The 15,411-nt window shown below is 38.7% G+C and overlaps 1 protein-coding gene across 5 annotated transcripts in view; it reads left to right on the top strand.

The window, feature by feature from the left end:
- The window catches only part of LOC136679498 (transient receptor potential cation channel subfamily M member 3-like), a 242,962-nt gene that overhangs the window by 130,620 nt on the left and 96,931 nt on the right, over positions 1 to 15,411 (top strand). For all 5 annotated transcript variants that reach the window (XM_066658055.1, XM_066658059.1, XM_066658058.1 and 2 more), the window contains exon 2: positions 14,818 to 14,897. In XM_066658055.1, coding sequence (XP_066514152.1) covers positions 14,818 to 14,897 — 80 coding nt within the window. The remainder of the gene's footprint in view (positions 1 to 14,817; positions 14,898 to 15,411) is intronic.

Raw genomic sequence — 15,411 nt, 5'->3', positions numbered from 1 at the left:
GTGAATAACCTGTGAATAACACATTGTAAAGGCATTCTTGAGGGTCGTTAATTTTTTTAAACACAATATCAGTGCAACATATTTTTACTTGACTAAAAACACAAAAGGAAATTTCCAGTTGGCATTGATGATATTATTTTTTAAAAATAGCATAACTATGAATATATCATTAATTACTCAGGAATGATGTTTAATAACAAAGTTATAAATGGAACAAATTCCGTAATGTTACCTAATTTAATACAGGATGACATTAAATAACTAGCATTTTATTGATATATGTGTTCTTAAAGTGGACATCTGTCCCATTTGTAACAATGTAATAAAGCACTGTGTATATTGTCACAATCCATTAAGATATGGTTTTAATAATGAAAAACATACTTTTGCATTCAATAAATAATATTAAAAATATGTATGGCCATTAGGTGGATAGGTGGATTTTGGATTTTGTAATAAAAAATCATAACAGTGTTAGAATAAAAGTAGCAAGTAGAATAAAATCATATTGTAAAACAGTTAATAATTGTATGAAAACATTTAAAGTATATCTTTATAAATATATTACATATGTTATAAAGTTTCTATGTAGGTACTGTTCAAATAAAGTGTGATAAGAAATTGTAAACCTCACACTAACCCAGATTCATCCTGATTCATCTGTGTATCAGAGCAGAGGCAACATGAAACTGTGCAGTGGCCTAGACTTAAAGTCCCCTATTCTGCACCAGAAGCGACTAACAATCTCTGTACCTACAGATTGGAGGCTAGCTACATGATACTCTGAAACACCTGATCCAGATCAGAAGGTCTGAAAATAAGTGGCCAGTGCCTTTTACCCTATACTTGGAGCGCAAGGTCTTTGAGAAGTGGGTGAGGTTTCTAATATTTTCTGAAGTGATTAAATGCTTGGCCTAGTCCTAATCCCTGTCCAGGTGACTGACTCTGTGAATGGCAAAATCACCTATTACATCCATTATGTTATGCTCACAAATGACAGAACATGGGCGAGAATTACGTTCAGTCTAATGGGAGACTTCAGAACAGGGTTGTCCACTCTTTTCAGGGCATCATTTCATTCCAAAAAATTAGGGGTGAAAATAATCCATTTGTTTTTTTTTAAGGCAATTTATTATGCAATTGGAATCAGTTATGCTTCGGTTTGATGGAACCACACTGGCAATCTGTTTAAGAGAAAGGACATCCTGTCATGGTGCATAGCTCAGATATTCATAATACTTTCAATAAAGTGTTATTTGTATTAAAAAAATGTACTTGTGTGAAAAATCACACTGTTTTAGTGTAAACACAGCCTGCCTTGCTGTGACTAATACAATTATGTAACAATGTTTTTTTGTTTGTTTTCCAATAATATCTAGATATTCCATCCACAGTCTTTTTTTTTTTTGCTTTTCACTGTATCTAGATGGACAATATCAGAAAAATCATGCCTTTCCTTTTGTGCTGTGCAAATGGAAAAGCAGCTTTATCTGAGCATGGTCCCTATGTTTGGAACTCCATTTCTGATTATCTGAGGGCTCTTTGTGATTTTAATTTGTGATTTAAGAAAGTGTTTAGGACACACCTGTTTAGACTGACTTTTTCGTAGATTTGATTTACTTAAAGATAACATTTTGTTTTAATACATTAATATATTTTTTTTAAATTAAGAACTGTTTTAATGTGATTTCATTATCTGAATTTATATATTATATACTGTATATAAAAGTATATACGTATTAATAACATCAAATATTATAATGTTTTTATTTTAATATATAATCTTTCTTTATGATATATTTTATTTACTCTCTGTAAAGCATTTTGCATAACTTTGTAAAAAAAAGTGCTAAATAAATAAATAAGTAAATAAATATTAGAGATCTGCCTTTTTGTTTAATTCCCATTCAAATGAGACTTTATGTAAATTCAGCAATAAAATATAATTTGACATCTGTCAGTATTTAACATTTTAGTGCCAAGGTAATTGTTTCTTTCAAAGGCTTTTCAGTGGATATTTCTCCACAGCTCATGTGTTTCATAATCAGAGAAATCCCAACGCATCCCGTGATGGTGAGGTCTGGACTCACAATGGTCTGAAACACTAGCAGCTTCTTTATACTTCTTTTGTGTGTGTTTCTTGACACTTCCATATCCTTTCAGACGTATAGAGTTGAGCTGTCATCTCATGGTGGACGGCTGGGCAGCGTCACCAGTGGATTAGTGCCAGTTTTGGCGTTTGGATAGTGGCTTGTGTGAACAATAGTGTTTCCTGAAAGGAACATAATGCTGGAGTCACATTTGGGAGCACCTTGTCAGTTTTAAGATGCGTCAGAGACTTAGATCCAAGTGTATGTTGTAGGGATCTATGAATATTTATGTCATGTCAGTGTGAACATGGATGCACCATTTGCTTGGACCCTTTCTGGTGGGTGTGATGCAACTCTAGGCAATGCCCTTTTGTTCACGCAATACTAAGCAATGGACATTTGACTGTGGTAGTGGTCCACAGTCGTTGCTTAACTGGGGAACTGTGAAAAGCATAATTAGTTACACAGATGGAGTCATGAGGGTCATGCGAATGCTCATCTGTGCGCTCACATGGAATTCACGAGCTACCCAAACATGAAGCCATGGTAGGACACAGGTGTGATGCACCCACACTTAGAGTCATGGGTATGGATGCATACGTACGTACACCGACACTTGCGTAGACACACACACACGCACATACATACACAGCGGCATAGCTTACACGCCGCTCAGGGTTGCGCTCTCGATTGTTTCCATGCCAAACTGATCAGTTAAGCTGCAGTGTGCTGAGACAAGCAGAGAAAGGACACAGGCAAGAGCCTGTCAGGTGTTCAACATGCCTTTTGTGTTAGATCAGATATGTTGTATTTGTGTCTAAATATATGTCCGTGTACTGTGTACCTTCTCTTGAAGATGACAGCATGAAAAAGGAATAAGAGTCTATACAGCATGGTGCGAATTTCAGTTTAATTTCCAGGTTAAACCCCATTAAGGGCGACATTCATAATTTTAATCAAATCTGATCTATTCTATTTACATAGCCCCAGTGTCTGTAAATGAGTAAAAAAACAAAAACAATTTTTACATAGCCCCAGTGTCTGTAAATGAGTAAAAAAACAAAAACAAATTGTCCCGATTCAATATGCTATAGACATTCTCTCTCTGCTATTGGCAGAAAATGGCATCAGGACAATGAAGAAATTAGGATATTGCTGTTTCAAATTACTTAAGGTGGAAATCACTCTACGTTCAGGAAAGCGCTAACTGCATGAAAGTAAACACAAACCTAAAGTGCTATAAAATGACCCAACTCGAGTTACAAATGAATCTCTGTTGTAATTGAAACTTAAAGACATGTTAAACTTTCTGCCACCTACAAACAAGAGTTGTTTTATTTTCCCTCAAACAGCATCTGCCCACAATCGTGGATGTTGTCTCTAAGTACAAATGTTTCAAGAAGTGATTCTGAGGACATTAAATTTAAGATTGTCCTCATGCAGCAGGCAAGGCAAGTCAAGCAAAACATGGGACACCTAAGATCCATGCAAGACCTAGCTGAAATCATGCTTCAAACTCAACATTTGTGTCCATCTTTCCTTTGACAACTTAATAATCTGTAGTGTACTATTTTATACTGTGTACTATTTTATTTTCCCTACAACTACAGGGGGAAAAAAGTGTCCATAGGTGTGAGTGTGTGAGTGAATGTGTGTGTGTTGCCCTGTTAAAGACTGTCACCCCCTGGGTGTGTTCCCGCCTTTTGCCCAGTGATTCCGGGTAGGTTCCGGACCTATATATATACATATATATGAATCACAAGCACCACAGCTGTGTTACTTACTACCTAAAGTAAATACAGTAAACAAGCATGAGCCTGGGGTCTCCAGTGTGTTAGAGCACATCCTCCCACTTCAGCAAGCAGAGTCACACACATTCACACACAAACACCTCTTAAGGAAACTATACACTTTTTTGGCTGAAGCCTCAAAACAACCTGGTATCACATCTAAAACATAAATATTATAAAATACTTACTTTGTCATTTGTACACTGTGGTTTTACTTCATACACTGAAAGTCTCTGATACATACCCAAAGAAGTGGAACGAAAACTAGAGGTTTTCACTGTGGGGTTAGGGTTAGGTTCGAGTTTACGGTTATGTTTAGAGCAATTTTTCAGGCTGTTTTACATGTTGAGTTGCCAGATATTCAACTCTCTTTCTACAGAGTTCACAGATAATGGGAATGCTCCTTTAGTAATGTGTATGTTTTCACCTTAAGACCACAAAAACAGGGTTTTTTATTGGTTCTGCTACATTTTTCATGTATCAACTTATCAAAACCCATAATATTTATCTGTTGAAAACTGTGTGTAAGTTTCGGTTAAATATGTCTTTGGTTCTGTTAAATGAATGATTTCTACCTAACAGCTGCATTGACTGGAACTGTAATGAAGCAAATTTGTAGTCCCTGAATTCTGTACAGTACTATAGCGCAAATATGTATGCAAACCATCTGGAACCTTTAGCAACAATGTCGCTAAATACTCATAAATGAAGCTTTTGTGGAAGATGTGTTTGACCTCAGCATAACCCCTCATTAAATAAAAGCTTTCTGATCAGCGTAGACTAAATGGAATGGAAAAGCCTCTTCTCTTTCTTCCAGACGAATCATCATTAAAAAAAAACAAAAAAAAAAAAAAAAAAAAACAAGACCCTTAAAATACATACCCTTTGCGAAGACTTTGAGATCCACTTACCATCCATTCCAAGCCCGCAGAACACTTCCCGAAGCTCATCCTTTTGAAAGCAGGGCCCACAGCTACTCACAGATGTGTTTGATGAAGAAATGCTTTCTACACTGAAGTGGGATGCTTTATTTTGTCCTGAGCTTTAGACGGATGTGTTGACATTTCTGTTGTGGTTGAGGACATGTTGCACTTAATCTCTTGGTTAATTTTTAGTTTGATACGTTTTAGGGCGTTTTTACCACAGTCAGAATAAACAGTCGGACTGGGATTAACTTTACTTTAAAAAGTTTTATAGAAGAAAGTGTTAACCTGATGTTAACCTGATGTTAGTGTCTATAATTGGGGGCTGACCCAGCATTTTTTGAGACCATTTGGACAACAGTCTTTTTAACGTTTTCTTTCTTGTTTTTCAGCCAAAGATGGGGATGATTTTTTTAAGCTTTGAACTCCTGTTCCACTACAGTGAGACACACAGATTCAAGCTGAACTTTCAAAGCAAGACAGAATTTATTATCTGTGCCATGCACTCAGCAGATTTTAACCCTCTCTCTTTATTCTCTCTCTCTCTCTCTCTCTCTCTCTCTCTCTCTCTCTCTCTCTCTCTCTCTCTCTCTCTCACTCTCTCTCTCTCTCTCTCTCTCTCTGTCTCTCTCTCTCTCACCCCCCCCTCTCCAAAAACAAATTGCCCCAAAATAAACCCAGTTTTTCAGCAATATTCAGCAAGCTATTATACAAAATATGTTGTTGGTGGTGGCCATTTTAGAAAGTGACAAAGACATAAACCCAGGGTTCTCCATGTAAATTATGCCTATGGCAACAGGGTCCTTACATACTGAGAGCCATAAAGGGCCACATGAGCACATATATCAGCATGAACTATAAACATTATATATATGTGTGTATTTGTGTAAAACATAAATAAATGTAAATTAAAAAAATTGCAGATCTTATAGATCAATATTTAACATAGTATAAATATTATTAGTATAGTATAATATTCACATAGTATACACATATCAGATATTAAAAGTGATACATTTGACCATTTCAGGAAACATTAACTCTTTTAGTTAATTGCAGCAAGGCATCTCAAAAAATTGAAACAGGGTCAACAAAAGCTGGAAAAGTAAGTGGTACCAATTTAAAAAAAGCAGCTGCAGGAATAATTTGCAACTAAGTCACATGACTGTATAAAAAGAGCATTTTAGAGAGGCAGAGTCTCTTAGAAGCAAAGATGCGCAAATCTGTGAAAAACTGCATCTAAAACATGTAAAATTGTGAAGACTTTGAAGATCCCACCATCTACGGTACATAATATCATCAAACAAATTAGGAGAATGTGGAGTGGGGCATGATGTGATAAGGCAGAGTGTGCCTTTTCACCAGGAGTGACTCACACTAATTTTGCTTTAGTGCAAGATCAAGCCAATAATGAGAACTTTATCTTTTCATTTATCAGGAGATAAAATGCCAGGCAGCAATATACAGTACATGGCAAGAAAATCCCAGAATATCTACAGAGCTGTAGCTAGGAATGATCCTAGTATAATCCTCCTGATCTAGAAGGTTTCAATAAGTGGCTTAAGTAAGTTCCACAGTTCCAACGCTGCCTACCAAGACAGGTGCTTCTGCAGACAGAGAGCGGGATAGTTTTTTGGGTATAGAAGGGTCTTCTTATTTGTCCGCCTGGCACTGCTTTTCAAAAGTAGAGTTGCGTAGTAAGGTTTACCCCAGAATGTAACACTTAACAATAAGGGTTGCCAAATATTCATTCATTCATTGTCTGTGACCGCTTATCCAGTTCAGGGTCGTGGTGGGTGCGGAGCCTACCCGGAATCACAGGGTGAAGGCAGGAACACACTCTGTAGGGGGCGCCAGCACACACTCATATATTTAGTCACACCCTCTGACACTTTTGTGTCACCATTCCATCTACCAATGTGTGTTTTTGGACCGTGGGAAGAAACCATAGCACCCGGAGGAAACCAACGTGGGCAAGGGGAGAACACACTAAACTCCTCACAGACAGTTACATGGATTGGGATTTGAACCCACAACCAGGTCCCTGGAGCTGTGAGACTGTGGCACTACCTGCTGCGCCACCATGCCGCCGGGATGCCAAATAATCATTAAGAATATGTTAATAAATAATTATATAAATATATATTATACAAATTATTACATACATGATTTATCTCATTAAATATTTTAATAATTACAAATAGTCCTAAGTTAGTAAACAGTTAATTCATTAAGAGTTAATGAGTAAATGAACCAAGTTTTGTACCATTATATTATATTACTAATTAATCCTTACTTAAGTAAGTTAATGCTAAATTAACAGTAAACTGTAGATATATAATGTATATTTAACTATTAGTTAACATACAATTAATGATTTTTCAGCAACCCTTATTGTAAAGTGTTACCTATTAATTAATGTCAAATAAATACATGCTATGTAGTGTCAGTACTGGTGCTGTGGATCACACCTGGCTTTTCTCGACTTGACACTGTTTATTGTGCTGCTGGTTGCACTTCATGGCCGCTGAGCATCTCTTTCTTGGCATCAAAGAGCTGGCTTTCACCACAGCTTCTAATATCCATGCGAAAACAGTCTTTAAGTAATCAGTGCATGTTTTAATTACGCGGGGAGGGGAAGAATGCTTTAATCTGTATTAAATGAAGTCCCAGAGGAACCCCTGCGCTCCAGAACGGGCAGGGGGCTGTGGACTGCTGCGAGACCGATATAGAACTGCCAGCATACAGCTGTGCTAATAACACAGGGAGAAAGAGGGCAAGAAGTAGAGGGAGGGCATGAGAGGGGAGGGAGAAAGAGGGACTGACAGCCATGTGGAGAGAAAGGAAGAAAAGTATGCTGAAGTGAAAATGAGGGAAGTTGATTGAAAGCAAGAGTAGGAACGAAAATGGGGAGGCTTAGACGGACGAAGGAAGGGAAGGGAGATAACAGGGTGCTGTCCATCACTCTGACCCGGGAATAGCCTGGTGTTCACATTTTCATCCAGATCTCCAGGTAAACACCACTAATGCCAACAGAGCCGGGGAAATCAATTAGTGCGATTGTTATCCGGTGGCCCCTGGGATCATTGAGTGAGCCGTGCCACTGTTTCATGCGTATTGACCAGTCCAGTTTCTAGCAGCTTGATTTCTCACTTACCAAGGATCAATCAGAGTCCACTGGCCTCCACTGGTGTTGTCATACCATTATCAATGAAATGTAAAGTCAGTGACCGCTGCATTAGGATCCCTTCGCATTTACTTTTCTGCCTCCATCTCCAGTTCTCACTCTCTTTCCCTTCCTTCCATCACCCCTCCCGTTCTCCCCCCTTCAACTCTCCCTCAGGCATATGACTCTGCCCCCTGGCTGCTCTCTCCATTCACGTCTTGGTGTTCAACGAAGCACAACGACAACTAAATTAGACTTAATTTCCCCGAAAAACTGCAGATGATGCCTCTGTAATTGGTCTAATTAGCAGCAGAGATTAAACCATGCAAAGATAAAATGAGGCAATGGCGTTGTATGCTGGGAACAACCTGGCTTCAAATGTCAACACTCCCTTGTCGACTTTAGTGGGTAGAAAAAGAGTCACACCCTTTCTAGTGTTTGCACATTGTTAGAAAGAGCAATATGAATGTGGAAGCAGTTTAATATAATTTGCAGCATATGGCAAGCACCCTTATCAAGAGGCACTGTCTAAACCTTTTACAATGGAAACTACATACGCAATTAAGAATTTTTAGAGTGTTTTCACTAGACAGCCTTAAAGCTAGTTTTACTATGCATACAGGGACCACTCATACAATGCTGGGTCATTACACACTATACAGCCTCATTAATATACACTTATTTAAATGTACAATTAATATCCTTAAAGGCAACATAGATGATTCTGGATAATTGCTGTTCCCACAGCAAAACAAACTTCCCCATCTGTGTTTGTGTTCATTCCAAAACTCTTTATCTACAGTAAAAACCCTACTGTAGCTTGTAGGTGGATGAATTTGAATTTGTCTGTAAATTGTTATTCAAAGTTTGGATTACTACAGAAAGTCATTTGTAACTCAAGCTGTATATTTTTTAAACACTTGCAGTCTGTGTTTAATTTCATGTGAAGGTAATGAGCTCCCAAATTTGGAGTTAGTTACACCTTAAGTAATCTGTAACAGCAAAAAAAAAAACAACAACAACAAAAAAAAAAACTATTCAGTATAACATATGAAGCAGAAATACATCCTCATATTTTTTCAGGACTTTTCAACATCCAAACAGCTCCAGAGGCCATTTCTTGACTGTAGCTCAGCCAGCGACACACCTCAGCCATTTTAGACCAAGAACCTTAGTTTTTCCCCATTTACAGAACCAGGGCTGTGTACAAAGGCTGGAGATTTTTCCAGCATGCAGACAGACCTGAGAGCTAGCAAATGGTGAGGGAACATTCTCTGAACTGAAAAAAAAAAGTGTATTGGATTCAGATATTAGAGCATTGCCTCTAAGGTCAAATTCATAAGGTGCACTTTCTAAGTTCCAGGGAAAGGCGCATACTTTTAACTTTTAAACCGAAAAATTCCATACAGCATAGAGCAAAGAAAAAAGGTGTGTTATCAGTGTAACTTAACTCGATTTTGGTATGATAGTTCTCTAGTTGACAGAGTGCATACCATTGAAAGTGCTATCCCAGTGACTATAGGGACACAAACCCATTGACATTTCCATTATATAAAATTTAGAAACAGCTGTAGCCACAGAAAAGCAAGAAATGAAGTTGGGGGGTCAGGGGTGGCTGGACATAAGCATAATGACACCATGAAAAACATCAAGTGTTGAGAGGCCCCAATTTATAACTGGGTATAGAGCCAACCACAACCATCCCCCACCCCCACCCTCACCTCACCAGCTGGGCTGTCGAGCAGTAGGACTGTGTTCTCTGTCATAAAGCTCTTAGATATTGTCCAATAATATTATGTTCTTCACAATATGTGGAGGTGTTAGCCCTTATTAAAGACCCAGCAAATTTGATCTCAGATCTATTGACAAATGGCTTTCATGAACATTTTCCTTTCAACAGAATATAGGGTGGGTATTTTTTCTCTACTGGCATGCAGCGTAGGTAATTACCATGTGTCAGACATGGAGGATAATGACTGTCCTTATTGTTGCCTTTGTTCTAGACTGTTGTTACCTTCAGTTTATCAAGTAATTATCAAGTAATTTCAGGTTGTTACTTGGAGCCCTGCGGAATGTGCTGAGGCAAGGAAATGTAAAGTGTAAAGTTCTTTGAGCGACACTATAATCCCGTGCTGAGGTTCAGGAGGGGTGAAGTAAGCCTGGAAAGATTGTCGCAGCCAATTTATGGGAAAATAGGATGGGGTCTTAATAGGCTGTGAGTGTGTCCAACTTGTTGAGGACTTGTTATTGCAGGGGCATTGAGTTTGGTGAACCCACTAGGAGTGTATGTGTGTGTTTGTGTTGGTGTGTTATGTGGGTGTCCCGCCTCTATTCTGTTGGGCAGTATAGAGATTAGTCCTGAAATCCCAGTGCAAATCAGTTCAGCCACTGGGCCGGATGTGGGTAAGCATGTTTGTCCAAAGACTTGAGGCTCTCGATGGAATTGGCTCAACAGAAATGGGGTCTGCACCAGCTCGGCAGAATTTGGGTCCACCACCATGATCAGGGCTTTATTATCCAGGGAGACAATCTACACAGGTACTGTAACTTTCTTGCAGTCGTTTCTTACTGGAACTTTCCTTAAATTTATTGTAGACTCGTTTAATGACCTGTCGCATAGGTTAGTAAACATTCTTACTATAGCTTTGTACTGGAAATATCTACTGTATTCCTAGGAGTTTACAAATATATTTATAATTGGACACATGCCATATGTAATATCCTATAATGCCTGATAAATTGTCTCCTAGGTGGTTGCCTAACACTTCACCAAAAATGAGAACGTGACTTTATTATGCAAGGCTCCATTAGGCATTATAATGTATATTCATAAAACACTGAAGATGAGACTCTTGTTGTAATGTCTTATAATGTTTACAATGTCCTTATCAATAGAGGTTATAATGCATTATGCAATTTAATAATACAACAATATACATACACTCAGTTTTATCACCTATCATGTGAGTAATTATAACAACTACTAAGCAATTAAATAAGGTTATGCCAGGCAACATAAGGTCAAATGGATCTCATTTGTTTTGTGTTAAATGCCTGTATAGTGTCCAACATTATTTAACGTTTTCAGAACTAGACATTTAGTAATAAATAGTTGAACTTTAAATGCATAACACTTTTCAAAGACTAAGCCTCAAAGTGCCAAAAAATTAAAATTAAAATAATAAAAGATAATTAAACACACAGACATGAATACACAGCCAGATAAGCATATTAATTAAGATCATAACTCTGAAAAACTCGAGTAAAAAAGTGGGTCTTCAGGTGTTACTTCAAAGAACATGTGGGATCTTTTATTTTTTATTTATTTTACCTTTAATTTAACCAGGCAAGTTAAATTACATATTCTTATTTACAATAACAGCCTGGCAAGTAGCAGAATCTGTTTGAGGATTAAGTGGCAGACTGTTCCATAGTTCAGATGCCTGCACTGCAAAAGCATTTCGCTTTTGTTTCAGCTTAGTTCTAGGAACAACCAGCAGCCTTATGTTAGAAGATCTCAGTGATCTATTACCTGAGTGGGAATCAAGCAATTCACAGATGTATTCAGGCTCTTCACTATGTAAAGCCTTGTGAGAACCAAAATTGTAAAATCAATCCTGAATTCACTATCAGCCGATAAATCGAGGCTAGCAGTGGGCTGATGTGATCTCTCTAAAAGCAAAGTGGCTCTATGCCACAGCTTGTTAACTAAGACAAGTATACAGGGCATAGCAGTAGTCCAAATGAGATAAGTATGAATAATACTTTCTGAGCCTTCGAAAGACAAAACTGATCGTCTGATCGTTGGCCTATTTCTTAGTTGCAGAAAACGAGACTGAACAAGCTTATTTATATGCACGGAGGATAGTAAATGAGAGTCAAAAACAAGAGCATTTACTCTTGATATGAGTTTTACACACTTTCTTTTATATTTCTTTTTTATTTATTTATTTATTTTTTTTTTTACTGGTACCTTCCTTAACTTTCTTCCAGAAGTACTGGACTTCCTCTACAGTTGCATACATTTCTCACACAGGTACTGGTTCTTTTCTGCATCTTATTGCAGACAGTACTGGAACGTCTTGTACATTTTCTGGCACAAACTTTGCAAGACAGACTCTCGGTTGGTGTGACAGACAGTTGGGACGCCTGCAGACATTCTCAGTGCTCTGTGGGATGTGGGATGGAGCTGAACTGTGAAAAAGGGGATTGATTAGATTGACTCTTGATTGCGTAGACTTAGGTTTCAGATCCTCAGCTGCTTTCACATACTCTCTCCAGGTTGTTCTCTTGTGTCTAGTGGCTTTTCATATCATGCTGGAATGTGATTGCAGGATCAGAATCATGCGATTGCTAGCCTGCTGTTATTGTTGTTGTTACGGCTCGGCTCCCGCGGTCAGTCTATAACGTCGCCTGCCGAGAGGCCGTATAGATGCAGTGAGATTTCCAACAAGGAACAAAGCTGTTCAGCACCTCTAGGTGGGCCAACTTGTGGAAGAATCTTAATTACACTATGGGGCTTTTGGCTGCTAACTGCTGTCAGAGTCTAGTGAGGTTCCTGAATCACAGGTACTGTCAACAGGCACCAACGTAGAGACGTACTAATGTCTCTCACCTGTATGTAGTCTTGCAGCAACTAATGACCAGTAGGGCTGGGTACTTTTTGAAACTTTGAAAAGTCTCTTGTACTTTACAGCACATTTTGGTTGTGCTATCTCTCCTGATTAGAGCTGACTGCACTAGGGCTTCTTGTTGTGCTTGCAAGCGCCGTGTTAATGCATCGCCTTTTCACAGTACATGAACGCCACCTCTGTTCTCCTGCCAGCTCTGTCACAAAGCATCGCGTCTGCCCAGGACTTACTTTGTGCATGCTCACCCCGGCGGAAAGCTACGTGAATGTGGGTTGGTGGCGCCGCGCCCCGGATCTGCTGATTCATCGCGCCAGGGTTTCCCTGTAAAAGCTAGGGATCTTCCCATGGATACAAGGTTTTTTTAAGAGGAAGAGTTTACCGTGGGAAGGCTGGAGATAGGGAGGGGTTTGGCTTGTGTCAGGGTTTGGGTTCAGAGGTTTGTAGGTATTGAAGTTTGTAGGTGTTGAAGTTGCTGTACTGGTCAATCCACTCTAAAGTGCATTCACAGGCGAGAGTGAAGGATTTGACTTGTGTTGACAGGTAAGGCTTGTTTTGGACCTTGCAAGATGTTTAAGCTGGTGATAGGATATGATTGTTGGCAAATATTGGAAGGTTAGGCATTTGGGAGTATACTCCAAGAGTGTGTTGATTTAGACGTTTGCAGGTGCTCACATATAACATTTTTGGTTTGGATTTACTAATTTTTCATAGTCAAAGAGCACTATGTTGGCCCAGTTCAGCCATAGGCCAACTATCAAAACTTGACAAAAGGTAGCCAAGCTCCACACTTAGAATATGGCTATGTCCAACTGATGTTATTAAAAAATAAATGTTGTGTATAGTGTACATCAAAGTGTTTAATGTGTGGTGTATATAAACTGACTGGTCCCTGCTGTATTATAAAAGGAATTGTTCTGGTCCTAAAAACTGATTGGCTGAGCCACGTCCAAAGCCACCACAGCATTATATATGCACACCTATGACCACCTCACAACATCTGAATTCCATATTAATGCGCTATTGTATTAATCCCAGTTTTATTAATTTATTCAGAAATACAGTGCTCTGCATCGTTCGGTTGAACCTTTTCTACTTCCTGCAACTTTTTCTTTAGAGTAAAAGTAATTTCAGAGAGAATACAATCTGTGGTCCTCTACTCAGATTAAAAACTTGAATACGTATGAACACATTTTGTTTCGTGGAGTATGCCACATTACTACAGTTGCTTAGCAACAGTGCTCACTGTTAATGGACTATATTCGTTGCAACCTATTCACTATTGAATAAGGAACTGAATTCAGGAAAGTAGTGAACAATTTCAGACACTAAATCATGCAGGTGTTTACCAAACAACACAATTAAGGGTATCCTCTGTCTACTAGTGTATACTAGAGGGTTGTACTCTACTTTTTGTAATGCATTGTGGGATTGTTTGTGTGCATTGAAAACTGGCAAAATGGCAAAACCCCAAAATTATTAACTATATATTACTCAGCAATACAAAGCAATTGTGTGACGAAAATATATTTTAATATGAATGTTTTTGTAAATAAATACATCTATGAATTGAACACCTATGTGACTGACCACTGTTTAATAAATGCAATAAACCACTCAACACTGATTCCACTTCATTTTATGCCCAAACACCCTTCTTCAGGATAAAATTGCAGTAACGCACAGCCTCCCATGGCTTACTGCTTTATTATGGTTCTTCTGTGTCATTTGGATTCAAGAGATGTCCTATGCATCCTATATAAAGAGTGGAACAATTGTGTAAAGTCAGGGAGATAAGCAGGTGATAGAATAGCTACAGTAGAAGTAATGGAGATAAAGTAGAGAACTTTTCAGACATACAATTATACAATTCCAAATCCTGTTGTGAGTGTACTATTTATCGGTGCAATGCTACTGGCTCTTCTGCTTCCAATCAAGGCCATCATTACTGCATCTCAGGCGTGTGAGTCCAACTTTCACATGGGATTGTCCCCTACAGCAGTGCTATGTAATCCCTGAATATGTAAATCCTCAGAGAGAAAACCCCAGGATAATGAATTGTCAGTCTGGAAAGCCTTGCTCCAGGTAACAGAAGCAGCCAAGCATGCGCAGATGAGGGGCTTGTTAGTGGGGATTTAATGCAGATTTCCTGATTGGCTGTCCACAGTGAATGGACATGGCTTGCCTTTCTGACGTTAAGCTTTCTGTGTGTCCCCTCAGGCGCAGAAGTCGTGGATCGAGAGGGCTTTCAGCAAGAGAGAATGCGTGCATATCATCGTCAGCACCAAAGACCCCCATAGGTAAGCCTCAAACACTGCTCTTATCTTGGGGCCCATCACTAGGCAAGATGAATTAAGGCATGCAAATGGAGGTAATCCAATAAATGTAATCAGTAAGAGAAAGAAAATTTGGGGGTGGGTAGTTTACATTGGCTTCATTTATGGCCCATTCTCTAAGCAGGATTTGATTGGCCACTTGGGTGTAGAGATTGTATCTTTCCAGGAGGAGGGACAGGGGGAGGAAACAGGGAGTGGTGAAGGCAGTCACCCACTCTAATCAAGTGCACTTCCTGAAATCATTGAAAGTGATCGCAGGACTGATAGGAGAGCAGCAGCCACACACTTCGGTGAGACATTATTTAGATGGATTAACTTGATGTAAATATGCCACACATTTCCATTCAATTACTTTGAGTAGAGGTAGCAAATATAGACTTACTACAATGAGCCACAGGACATGTTTCTGATTAGTTTCAGGTTGTTTGGCTTTTGTTAAACAAATCTAATGTCATTCCTAATTTTCGTTCTCATTGAA

Source organism: Hoplias malabaricus, chromosome Y, assembly GCF_029633855.1.
Source record: "Hoplias malabaricus isolate fHopMal1 chromosome Y, fHopMal1.hap1, whole genome shotgun sequence".
Lineage (NCBI taxonomy): Eukaryota > Metazoa > Chordata > Actinopteri > Characiformes > Erythrinidae > Hoplias > Hoplias malabaricus.
This window is presented reverse-complemented; position numbering and strand designations above follow the sequence as displayed.